The sequence below is a fragment of the Nannospalax galili genome, unplaced genomic scaffold (genome assembly GCF_000622305.1).
Source record: "Nannospalax galili isolate Female #2095 unplaced genomic scaffold, S.galili_v1.0 scaffold28, whole genome shotgun sequence".
Classification (NCBI taxonomy): Eukaryota; Metazoa; Chordata; class Mammalia; order Rodentia; family Spalacidae; genus Nannospalax; species Nannospalax galili.
The window spans coordinates 3333913-3347037 of NW_008359594.1; the positions used below are offsets into that span (position 1 = coordinate 3333913).

General features: G+C 43.7%; 1 protein-coding gene and 1 non-coding gene across 2 annotated transcripts in view; both read right to left on the minus strand.

The window, feature by feature from the left end:
* The window catches only part of Tspan3 (tetraspanin 3), a 27691-nt gene extending 24130 nt beyond the window's left edge, over positions 1–3561 (minus strand). The window contains exon 1 of the mRNA XM_008823438.1: positions 3294–3561. Coding sequence (XP_008821660.1) covers positions 3294–3356 — 63 coding nt within the window. The 5' untranslated portion in view covers positions 3357–3561. The remainder of the gene's footprint in view (positions 1–3293) is intronic.
* LOC115068518 lies at positions 429–559 on the minus strand. Its single transcript, XR_003847867.1, has one exon. It is a non-coding gene; the product is annotated as a small nucleolar RNA SNORA24 (small nucleolar RNA).
* Positions 3562–13125: the final 9564 nt, after the last annotated feature.

Genomic DNA, 13125 nt, shown 5'->3' on the forward strand with positions numbered 1-13125 from the left:
AAACAAATTGTTTCTCCTTTGAGACAATATACTGTCCCAAACTACATCAAATCCACATTAATAATTCTGGCAGTCGGATTATTTAAAGTGTGTTTCTGGCACATATCTACTTCTATATCACAGCTCTTTGGGCAAACTGCCAAAGGACCAGGATATCAAGATATAAGGTGTTGCCAAAGCAATTAAACGTTAACACTTACCAACAATCAGCCTATACCAACAGAGCTCCAAAGGTGCCCAAAGATATCTAAACTTTTGATATGTACTATCTACGTAGAGGATGTTTATTCTTCTAGTTATACATTTGTAAGTATTATAAGGAGGGAGCGGGCCCACATAAGAATTTACTTGCAAGAACTGAAGAATCCACTATAAATTCCCAACAATAATCTGTTAATTTTTTTGTGGTTGCTTTTTTTGTTTGTGGTGAATGTTACTTGTGCAAGTCAGAATCTGACACCAATTAAATGGTGACAGCTTTGCCAATACACAAGAACATGCTCTTCCATAGCTAGGAAGGGAGACTGTCACAGCAAACAGGTCTCAAAGATGCATGGAGAACATTTTTTTTTTTTTTTGAGACAGGGTCTCCCTTTAGTCCCAGCTGGCCTGGAACTCACTGCGTAGACCAGGCTGGCCTGGAGATCTGCCTGCCTCTGCCTCCTAAGTGCTGGGATTAAAGGTGTGTGCCACCATACCTGGCTGGAGAACAATTTTTTAATGTACTTCTTCCTTCATGACTTAAATTTTTAAACAGACAAGCTAAATAGTATAGTTTAAGTAAGTGTATAATTTCTAAACAATGTTAAAATCGGTACATTTTCGAGAAAGAGGTTCTAACTTGGCCTAACAAATTCCTCCCCCTTTCCAAATCTTTTAAGACCAATCTCTAGCAATGGGGCAACCCAGGTTGAACACAGGCCCTGCCACATCTTGGATGCACTACCTTGTTTCAGTAAGCCTTGTTCTCATCTGTAAAAATAAACACAGTAATATTCCCTGCCAAATTACACTCCATGTAAGTTCTTATCACAATGACTGGCAAGTAGGAAGCACTCAAATGTTAGTTATTACCACTACCATCAGATTCCAATAGTTTCTAATAATATGTTAATAAGTTGTCATAAGCTAATCATCTATTAGGAGAAATAGCTAATACTGGTCTCTCCATTATATTGCACTATGCTACAGTTTTTGTTTTTTTCTTGTTGTCTGCTTAACTTTCTTTTCACAGCTCACAAAATTTTAACTATTCTACTAACTCAGATAAAGGGTGTTTTTACTAAACAATATGACTTCGGTCTTGGCAAAAACTCACTATGAAGTTCAACAACATAACTTTCACTGGAGTAAATATATTATTACATATGCTTACATAATTTCCAAATTTTCACAAGCAATCACTTTGAATTCAGAATTAAATGATATTTCAGCATGAATAAAAATCTGATTATTTTAAGAAAATGGTTCCAAGGGTTAGAGAGATGGCTCAGTGGTTAAGGGCATATACTGCTCTTCCAGAGGGCCTGAGTTCAAGTCCCAGCACCGACACACCAGGCGGCTAACTGCTTGTAATTCCAGCTCCAGGAGGTTTGACACCTCTGATTTCCATGAGCTCCAGTATTAATGCACACATACAGACACACAGATATATGCACATGATTAAAAATAAAATACAATTTTTTAAAAAAGAAAATAGTTTCAGTATTGCCAGTATTTTCTCACATTAATATGCCCAAGGCTCTGAGTGTGAAGGGCCTAGAATTCATCTAATACAGTCTTCAAAGCCCAATAGTAATGTCCATAAATTCACAAGGAACTACTTTGAATACCAAGCCAAATTTCTGCTTCCTAAATATCTTATTAGCTACAAAGTGCTGTTCATTTGGGGGCCTCTGAAAATAGTTTTCCTTTTAAAAAGGCTTGTAACTCAAAGTATGAGAAACATCTGCAAAAGAAGAAATCTTGAAAATGCCAATGCCACGAAGTCAGGACTCTCCTTCACAGATACCACCAAAAGTCCGTACCTTATCATCTATAACATCCTTTGATGCTAACTCAGCAGTGAGCGTATATGAAAGGTTGCATTCTTTGTTAGGGGCAAGAGGAATAAGAGGATTCTTTCCAAAGCAGGTGTGACTATTTCCTGAAGGGGGTGGGGGGTGTTGAATGGTGAACAGTGAGGGTAGGGAAAATACACTTATTATGGTCAGTGGGAATGCCCAAGGGGTATTCTGGGTACTGTGGATAGAGAAAAAAAGTCCAGGGCAAGTGTTTATAACAAAGCTGGGAAAAAGAAAAGGTGACATGAAGCCATAACAGACTGGTCCTAAATGACCAACATAAGCTAATAATTTCTCAGGAGACACACCCAATACTAGTTTCTCGGTTATTCTGCACTATACCTTACTTCACTTGCAATACCAGGTTAAACAGGTTGAACCTTATTCTATTGTTAAGTTCTTTTGTGTTGTATTAAAATAAAACAAAAAGATGTAATGGAGGGCGTATTTTAAAAGTTTTATCCGGGTGCAAGGTCCACAGGACTCAAGAGGTGGAAAAAGTACAATGAACAGGTTACAACAAAAGCCCCTGGTGAGATAAGGGCTTGACCTAAGACAGGATGGTTAGAAACACTCCTTTCTAAGGTCGGCTACAAAAAAATTCATAGGCCACCTTTTATGAAATTGAATTCGTTGCTTTAAAAACCTCATGACATCTGAAGCATATTTCGTGAAGGTTTTACACCCTCAGGCTACCCATTCCCACAAAGCAAACGCACTGGTTTTCTTAAAGAAACGATCTGATGTCTCAAGTTGAAGCCCTTCAGTTACCATCCAACCAGTTCTTGCACAAAGAGCTCTAAGTGGAAATCCCGGGCGTCCATCAGCGTCCCGCATAGCAACTAACCGGCCCTGGGACAGCCACCCGGCCTGCGGGGGCTCAGACAAAGACAGCGGAACCCGACTCTGGGGAGTATCCCATTTCAGGCCCTAGGTCCGGAGAGAATCTGCGCGCGAGCTAGGCGCCCGCGGGGCCCTGGCGCGGTGCCAGCAGGCCCGGACGTCCGACCGAGAGTGGAGGCCAACCCAACTCCCTCGGCGCCCTCCGCGCCCCGGCCTCCATCCGGCCAGGACCGACCCCGAGAAACGGCCTCCGGGCTCGGCCCTCCTCGCGCTCCACCGCAGACCGGGGAGACCCTCGGCTCGGCCCCGCGCCCGCCCGGGCCCCCCAGCGCCACGCCAGGCCTCCCCGGCCCGGGCCTCCCCCGCCCGCATGCGGGGCCCGCTCACCCAGAAGATGAGGTTGAGGAACACCAACACGGTCTTGGAGGAGGTGATGCCACACTGGCCCATGGCGCCGGCGACCCGCGGACGCCCGGCGAGCTGGGCAGCGCTCACCCGGCCAGGCAGCAATGGCGGCAGCCCCTGCGGCTGGAAGTGCCGGCCTGAGCGAAGCTCTCCGCAGACCCCCGCTCCTCCGCGTACAGCCCCGGCAAGCACTACGCCACTCCGCGCAGACGCCGCAGTCCCCGCAGGCCGTTCCCTGGCAACCAAGGCCCGCCTCCGCGTCTAGGACAGCCGCTTCAGCCAATTCTGGCCTCGGAGGCTGCCCCGCGGCCTCGCCTCTTAAAGGAGCAGAAGCCTCAGAGCTGCTTCTGGCCTCTGGCCGCCCTTGGGTGCAGATTTCTCTTTGGAGAGGTTATGGTGGACCACATTCCCCTCCTATTGAGCTACTTTTATTAGATCAGATGATTCACAGCCCGCAGAGCGCTTGTCTTTCTAACTACATTCGCTCCTAGAAAGGCTCAAGATACTGATCTCTACCACACCACATAGAAAATTTCCTCACCACGTAATACCTAAGTAGCACTCCCATCCAAGTTGGGAGAAATGCAGTGGACATCAACATATGTCTATGGAGAACTTAGTGTGCCCGGTGCTCTGCTAGCACTCAGAAGAGTCATCAGAAAGGAGAAAATGCAGGGGCACTGGCAGGGCAGAGGTGGGCAATATAGCCAACCTATCAGATTTACAATTACAAACACATCTTTGTACATTGCAACATTTCACGCCCTTTGTTCAATCTTGGATAAGTCGTAGCAATATCTTTCTAACATTTATTTATTTATTTATTATTTATTTGTTTGTTTATTTATTTATTTTTATTTTGTGTGCATGCATGCATGCATGCCCAGACCACACAACATGCAAGTGGAGGTAAGAGGACAACTAAGGGAATCAGTTCTCTTTCCACCATGTGGGTCCCAGGAATCAAACTCAGGTCTCTCAGGCTTCATGGTAAGTGCCTTTACTCTCTGGATCATCTCTCCTGGCCCCAATGGACACTTTTTGAGTGCATACTAAGTTCTTATGACTGTTAATTCATTGATGTCACCACTTCTCCCCCAGCTTTAGAAGGAAGGTACAATGACTGTCAGCCTTATTTTACTGATTGGGTAATTAAGGCATAAAAAGGTTAGGTTACTTGCCAACACCATACAGAGTATAGGATGGGCTTGTGCAGAAGCCCTCTTCTCAGCCGCACACTAATCTTCCCATTTACTGCCTTTATGGTCCTGCATGCCTTCCTTAGGCCTTTAACCATACCCATCCACCTGCCTTACTCAGCTCATCTTCCTGACTCATCCTCTTCCTCAGGCACTCCCAGAAATACTGTACAGCTCAGCATCTATTCATCTGTACCAAGCAACAGCTGTGTTGCTTCCTGCCAGTGTCATTCTGCACCTCACTCTTCTAAGTAATGGCATATAAGTAGGTAATAGCAAATAAGAAAACAAATTCTTGTTCTCATGGAGCTTTCACTCCAGTAAGGGAGGCAGGCCATAAACAAACAGGCAAGTAGGCATAAGGCTGATAGCTGGATAGAGATAGAAAACAATACAGAGGAGAGGAGCAGATGAGGAAGAAGGTTCTGTCTGAGGAGAGTACACTGAGGGAGGACCATATGAAGTGAGAAGCAAACCAAGTGATCATTTGGAGAAGGAACAGCCCAGAGATAGAAATGGCCTGTACAAAAGCCCCAAGGCAAGAATGTAATCACTGTATTGTAGGAAAAGAACCATCCTAGAGCCTGGTATGTTAGAGGTCATTGCAGAGCAGAGAATTAAGCCAGCAAGGCCCAGTCACGAAGCTGTGTATGAAGAGAAGCTGCTTTAAGTTCTGAGCAGGCCAATAACATCAGATTGAAGTTTTTAAATTACCATTCTTGTCATACCATGCATATCCTACTTAAAATGTTACAAAAGAAAATCATAAGTCCTATGTATGATTCCCTTTGAGTATTTATCTCCTCACTGCCCCAACTATCCATAAGCCAACCAACCTTTTCAGGTTTTTTTGTTTGTTTGTTTGTTTTTAATGTGTTTGAGTGTTTCCCCTAAATGTTAAATGCACCTGTGTGTGCAATGCCCTCAGAGGCCAGAAGAGGACATAGGATCCCCTGGAACTGGAGTCATGGATGGTTGTTAACTACCATGTGGGTGCTGGGAACCAAATCCAGGTCCTCCACAAGAGCAGTCAGTGCTCTTAACTGCTGAGCCATCCCTCAAGCCCCAGCTTCCTTCAGTTTTACTCTTCCTGTTTCTCCTCCTTGCTCTCATCTCTGTTGTACTTCCTTCTCCTCATCCCATCCCCTCCCATTTCCCTAAAGAGGTCTCCACCTCTTCTCATTCCCACACCTCATCTCTGCTTTACCTATATCTTCTTCCTAGCCCCGCCCCCCACATTAGAATCACCTGAGCCACACAGAAACTCCATTATTCTCTAAGTCAGGGAATCACTCATTGTTTAGCAGCACCACAGGTGGTTCTAATATGCTGTTGGGTTATAAAACACTGGAAGAAGCTATAAACATAGCACTTTCTCTCCCATTCCAGAACCAAGAATCTCTCATTTAACAATTGATTCTCCCCACTTAGTCTCTCCCCGTAAAGTTTCTGAAAGAACGATTCTGCCTGGTGTTTCTGACTTCACTTCATGATCATTTGAGACTCAGTCTTGTTCAGATGCAGAATCTGATTTGGGCTCTGCATGTCAAACAATTTCCAGATGATGATGATGCAACTGGATCTCTCTCTGTAGCAAGTGGCTGTGCCTCTGGCTTTGACTACTGTGCTTCCAACTCACTTTACTCATTGCACTGTGGTACAACCAAAGATGAAAATGATTGATATGCTTCTTTAAGAGTCCAAGGGATTTCACTTCTCAGTTTTTAAGTTTCCATGAGATCTTTAGACAATTACTTCTCATTAATGATTTTCTTCTTGAAGACCTTGGCCCAATTAAACACTGAAGTGCTTACCTGCAGCCAAGACAGCAAGGCCACTATTGTTTTAACTTAAAAACTAAAACTAAATTTTTTCTCTCTCCCTCTATAGAAGCCATTTGAGAGAGAACTCACATTGTGATTCTAGCCACTCCAACTGCTTTCAAGTGTCTTAAAGCAGATCCCAAGTTCATCACTCTCGAGTCCATCCTTGGAAGCCAAAATACAAACAAGGAGCTCAGTGGATGGCTGCTTTTGTGAGCCCATCAAGAAAGTCTCCTGGTTCCCTAGAACTCATAATGCTAATAACTCTTCCTTTTCTCCTCTCTCATATCTCCTTCCAGACACCAGTCAAGGATATCCTTTCCTATCTTCATCTGGCAGTTATACAAATAAAGCCATTGATGCTGGATCTGATTGACCATGCAACACACCCTTTTGCAAAAGTAAAATCTGCCTTTCCCAATTGCTTTCCTTTGTCCATGTGTTCTTTGTATGGTATTAGTGGGGTCCTTGGGCCTTAGATTTTATTTCTAACACCAGTGACTTGTTACTCCTTTTATGAGGCAGCAGATTTACCATGGTTTGTCCTCACCAAAACCCATTTTGACATAAATCATCATTGTGGGGGTGCTAAGAAGCTGGGGCCTTTAAGAGGTCATTAAAAGGGATTTATTTGTGTGGGGATGTGGGTGGAACCCAGTGCTTCCCCAACACACACATGCTAGACAAGTTCTCTACAACTCCAGCCCATAGTTTTGAGACAGGATCTAAGTTATTTTTTAGTATACTTAAAAAATTTTTATTTATTATTTTTATTTTATGTGTATGAGTGTATTGCCTGCATGTGTGTAAGTGAACCTGTGTCCTGCAATGCCTGTGGAGGTCAGAAGAAGGTTTCAGATCCCCTGGAACTAGAGTTACAGATGGTTGTTAACCACCATGTAGGTGCTGGGAATCGAACCTGGGTTCTCTGCAAGAGCATCAGTCATCTTAACCACTCTCTCCAGCCCAGGACCTAAGTTATAACTCAGCTTTTCAAATAGCTGGGATGGCATGACTGTGCCACTAGGCCCAGCTATTGGGAGGGATAAATCCCTGTCTCTTTGGAATGAGTTACTGTCATAAAGAGAGGCTTCCTGGCACATGTTGGCTCTAACAATGCTCACTTTGCCTCTGACAGAGATCACTGCCCTTCTGCTTCTTGCCGTGAATAAAAACCTGTACCATACTCTCAACCTGATCTTCTACCTCCCAGCCTGAGTGGAAACAAACTGCTTTCCTACATAAAAATTGCCCAGGGTCAGGTAATCAAGTACCTGTTACAGCAAGGAATGCGTTAAAGAAGGCATTTATGTCCTAGTTGAGAGTGCAAACCCCAGGTCCAGAGAGCCATGTTTGCAATACTGCCCTCCCACTTAGCACAATGCCCTCTCTGTGCCTCAGTGTTCTTGTGTTAGGGAGGGTATGAAGATGATGATGGTGGTGGTGATGGTGATGGAGATGAAGAGGGAGGTAGAGATGGAAGAGCTGGTGGTGGTGATGATGGTGACAGTACTCCTCACAGAGTTGATGTGAAGATTGAGCTCATTCACTCACTGTCAGCCAAGTATTCACCCACTGTCAGCCAAGTTCCCATGCTTCATAATCAATTGCGTTCATCATCATACAAGACCTAGCAACATTTGACTCCATTGACTTCTTTCTTGCAACTCTCTCCTCTCTTAGTTCTGTGCTCACCTCTCTAGCTGTACCTCTTCCTCACACCCCTTGGATGTTGGGGCTCCCCAGAGTTCAGGCTTAGGTCTTACCCAGTGCCACAGATTCAGCTGCCACCTAAGTGCCCACTCTCCAGAACTAGCACTACCCAGAGGGGTTTCTTCCTCATTTCCTGTCACTGTAGATAACTGCATGCTGCACTGCTCTGGGTGGATTCATTGATTCACTCAACACATTTGCTGGTTACCTACTCTGTCTGACCCAATGCCAGGTGCTAGGGATGCAGCCATGAGGTAATTAGGCCTGGGCCATGGCCCTCAGGAACTTGCTATCCAGAGCAGAGAGTCAGTGCTACTTATGCAGTTACTGACAACTGCAATTGGGATGAGCTGAGCAGGCTCCTGTGAGAGTGTGGAACAGGGACCCTGGGAACTTGTGTATGTGTACTTAGTATGTCTCAACTGGAGCCTATCATTTCCCCTGCAGCCTGCCCTCCCCACCGGTTTGGGGGACTATGAAAGGATGGGCACTTGTGACATCTCTTACTGACTCTTGGCTTATAACTTGCCCCAATAAACTCTACCTTGAATGCAAACTGGGTGAGATAAAATTCACTCTTATGGAGCCAAGTGTGATGGCATTCGCCTTAAATCCCAGCGCTTGGGAGGCAGAGGCAGGCAGATCTCTGTGAGTTCAAGACCAACCTTATCTACAAAGTGAATTCCAGGCCAGCTAGGGCTACAGAGAGACCTTGTCTCAAAAAGACCAAAATAATAATAATAATAATAATAATAATAATAATGATAATAAATCTTATCAACATTTGTAATGCACTATCTTTTCCAAAAAGGTGAGTTTGCATTTTTGGTTGTTTTTTTTCACCATAAAAGCAATACCAGACTAGGAGTCATGGCCATGCCTTTAATCCCAGCACTTGGGAGGCAGACGCAGGCAGGTCTCTGTGAGTTGGAGGTCAGCCTGTGGTGCTCATTGGTTTTATTAGACCAGCTGTGGGATCTAATTTATAAATATATATAATATTTTTTAAAAATTTTTATTTATGGGGCTGGAGAGATGGCTCGGTGGTTAGAAGTACTGGCTGTTCTTACAGAAGACCCAGGTTTGAGACACGGGTGCACTTACACACATGCAAGGATAACACACATACACATAAAATATAAATAAATGAATAAATAAAATATTTTATTTATTATTTGTGTGTCCATGTGTGTGTGTACATGTGTGTATATGAGTGTATTGTATGTAAGTACAATGTATGTAAGTACAATGCTCACAAAGGTTAGAAGAGGGCATCTGACTCCCCTGGAACTGGAGTTATGGACGGTTGTTAGCTGCCATGTGGGTGCTGGGAATTGAAGCCAGGTCTTCTGCAAGAGCAGCCAGTGCTCTTAATCACTGAGCCATTTCCCAGCCCCATAATCTTTACCACATAGACCCGCCTGTATGGGGGACATTTGCCTTTGGAGCTGCCCACATTTGCTCATCCTCCCTGTTTGGGAGGTATTTGGGAGAAGCCCCACCATGATCCTGCTGTTGTTCAGGCAGCCACAACACAAAGGATGTTATAGAGTCAGGAGATCCTGCCCCGAAACCTGACCTTGTAATACGGACAAAAAGATACAAGGGCAGGAAGAAAATGTTACCCAGTAGCCTGGGCTTCTGGGATCCAGCTCCAGCTGTGAGGGCCTGGGAGGCAGCACTCCTGACAGTCTCCTAACTAAACCATCTCTATGGTCAGACCTTGGCTGGGCTCTCTCCTGCCCACTGGAAGATGCTGAGACTACCTTGTGTCCTCACCATAAATCCTCCTCTGCTCAAGGTAGCCAGATTTCTGCTATTTATAATCAAGAAGTTTGACTAATGTCATGACTGACATTGGAAAATTACAAAAAGGAGAAGGCAGGAAAAAAATCATCTACGTACAGAGAAAATAACTATTAGTAATTTCTCCCAGTCTTTTACCTTATACATCCTTTAATATTATTACAGTTATATGATCATATAAAAATTTATGGTGGGGGCTGGAGAGATGGCTCAGCGGTTAAGAACACTGGCTGTTCTTGCAGAAGACCCAAGTTTGAATCCCAGCACCCACATGGCAGCTAACAACTGTCTGTAACTCTAGTTCCAGGGAATCCAACAACCTCTTCTGTCCTCCCTGAGCATTGCACAACATGGGTGCATTTACCTACATGCAGGCCATACATGCATACACATTAAATAAAAATAATTTTAAAAATTTTATGGTGACCAATGGTTATCTGCTTCTAATTTATCAGATGGAAAACTGGCTAAGGGCTCTTTTTTTTTTTTTTTTTACATTCATTTATTGTGTGTGCATATATATGTGTGTGTGCGCACACATGGGGGTCAGAGAACAACCTATGGAAGTTAGTTCCCTCCTTCCACTACCCAGATAATCAGGCTTGGTGGCAAGCACCTTTACCTGCTGAGCCATCTCCCTGGCACTGAGAACACTTTTAGCATTGCATCTCAACATTGCAAAGTTCACTTGAGACCTGAGCAATTGAGTTACAAAATATAAAATAAATAAATAAATCTCATAGTGTTTTAAGTTTATTAATTTGTGCTGGGCCCAGTCATAGCTCTTCTCAGCCGCACGCTGAACATGCTGTCCACCACATACTAGTATCCACCAGGGACTCAGTGGAGAGCTGACTGACTTCTAGGAGACTGTGTTCCATTCAGCCTGAGCATCTTACTGGAGGGTAACACTCCTGGAAGATGACTTCCCCAGTCCCTGGACCAGGCAAAGAAAACAAATGTATATTCTCTAAACTGATTCCAAATTTTTACCAGATTTAAATAGTGGTATGCATTCATTATAGAAAATTTAAGATCATAGAAAAAAACTCCAACTCAGAGATCACCGTTGTTAAAAACTTCATTTTTACATAGCTGAGAACATACTGATTGTTCCAAATTTTTATGCATAGTTAACTGAGAAACTACCAATTTAGAAAATAAGACATGAAGAGGTGTTAGGGGATGGGTAAAATCTACCATTTGCATAATGTATTATTCTTTGCCAATTAAAAAGCCTTAATGGATGCAGGCTTTAAGATGCGGGCAATCATTATGCTCATTTCTTGGCAGGGGAAATGCGTATTGTGCCTCCCTTCATAACTCCACTCCTACTGGCAAAAACACAGAAGGTTCTTTGTTCAGCTATTTTCCCAGCACAGTATCCCAAGCTCTTGAAAATTTTGTCCATTATTGGCAAGTGCTGAAAGACAATAGGAGTTGTTAGTGTCTTTTGTGTCATTAAACATGGCACAGATGCTGCAGGAGTTGTGGAATGAGTTATGCAGCTTGAGAAATGCTTTTCCAGGAACTGAGCAAGAGTAAGACAGAGAAACAGCTGACAGCCTGACTCAGGAGGGTGGCAAAGAGGATGAGCCCAGATTAACCTGCTGGAACTTGACTCTGGGTTTGTACCCCTCCAGCAAATTGCCTTGTGACCTTAGCTAAGCTACTTCAAACTCACTGGGCCTCAGTTTCCTGGTTGAAAAAAATGGGTAATATTTGCTAATGTTGCAGAGCTTGATACATACATGCCTTTAATCCCAGCACCTGGGAGGCAGAGGCAGGTAGATCTCTGTGAGTTTGAGGCCAGCCTGGTCTACATAGTAAATTCCAAGTCAGCTGGGGCTACAGGGAAGCCTTGTCTCAAAAAGACAAAATATATGTTTGCTAGTGTTTTCTTCAAGCAGGAATGGTAGTGAGACTAGGCAGATGGCTCAGGGGGTAAAGTGCTTGCTATGCAAGCACCAAGGCCTGAATTTGATTCCAAAACCCATGAAAAAAAAAACAAGAGTGGGACTGGAGAGATGGCTCAGCAGTTAAGAGCACTGGCTACTCTTGCAGAGGACCAAAATTCAGTTCCCCACACGGCAGCTAACAAAAATTTGTAACTCCAGTTCCAGGGGATCCAACACCTTCTTCTGACCTTCAAGGGCATTGCACAACACAGGTACACTTACATACATGCAAGCAATACACTCATACACATAAATTTTTTTATAAAATTGTTTTTAAAGCCAGGAGTGCCTGTAATCCCAGCACTGGAGACAGGGAAACAGGAGGATTGCTGGTCAGCAGTTCTAGCTGAATAGGTGAGCTCCAGATTCAGTGAGAGACTTTGTCTCAAAATATAAGGTGGGGGAGCGATTGAGGAACACACCCGATGTCAACCTCTGGCTTCTACATGGATGTGCACACCTATGCAGCACACCTACACATTTGTGCGTGTGCATACATACACAAATTATTTTCAAAAAATGGGACTGGTGAGAGCCAGGTATGGTGCTGTTCAGGAGGCTGAGCAGGGATCAAAAAGTCCTAGGCCAGTCTGGGAAATTTAGTGTCTCAAAATGCACAAAATGAACAAAAAGACTAGGGATACAAAGGTGACTCACTGGTAGTGCATGATGTGTGGTACACTGGGTTTAATCTCCAATATGCCCTCCACAAGTAAAAAAGATAAAAGGGGGCAGTGCTGATAAGAATTATATCTAAGGCCAGGTGTGGTGGCACATGCTTTTAATCCCCAGCACTCAGGAGGCAGAGGCAGGCAGATCTCCATGAGTTCAAGGCCAGCCTGGTCTACATAGTGAGTTTAAAAAAAAAAAAAAAAGAATTCTACCTAGCTGGGCATAGTAGTTATCACCTTTAATCCCAGCACTTGGGAAGCAGAGGCAGGTGAATCTCTGTGAGTTCCAGCCCAGCCTGATCTACATAGTGAATTTCAGGTCAGAGCTGCATAGTGAGACCTTGTCTTTTAAAAACAAAACAAAACAATTTCATACAGTACCATTTAATCAGAGAGAATACTAAATAAATAAATAAATAAATAAATAAATAAATAAATAGTTCTCAGTTCTATTGACCAATGGTATAACCCAAGGCCCAGAATTCAACAAAGTAACTGAGTCTGAGAAGCTTTTATAAACATATATTCAGAAAAGTATACAAACTGTCAGTACATGGCTTAATTTTTACAAAGTGACAGTTGTGAAACTACCACCCAGATCAATTAGTAGAGGATGGCTAGAAACTCAGAAATCTTCCCTCTTA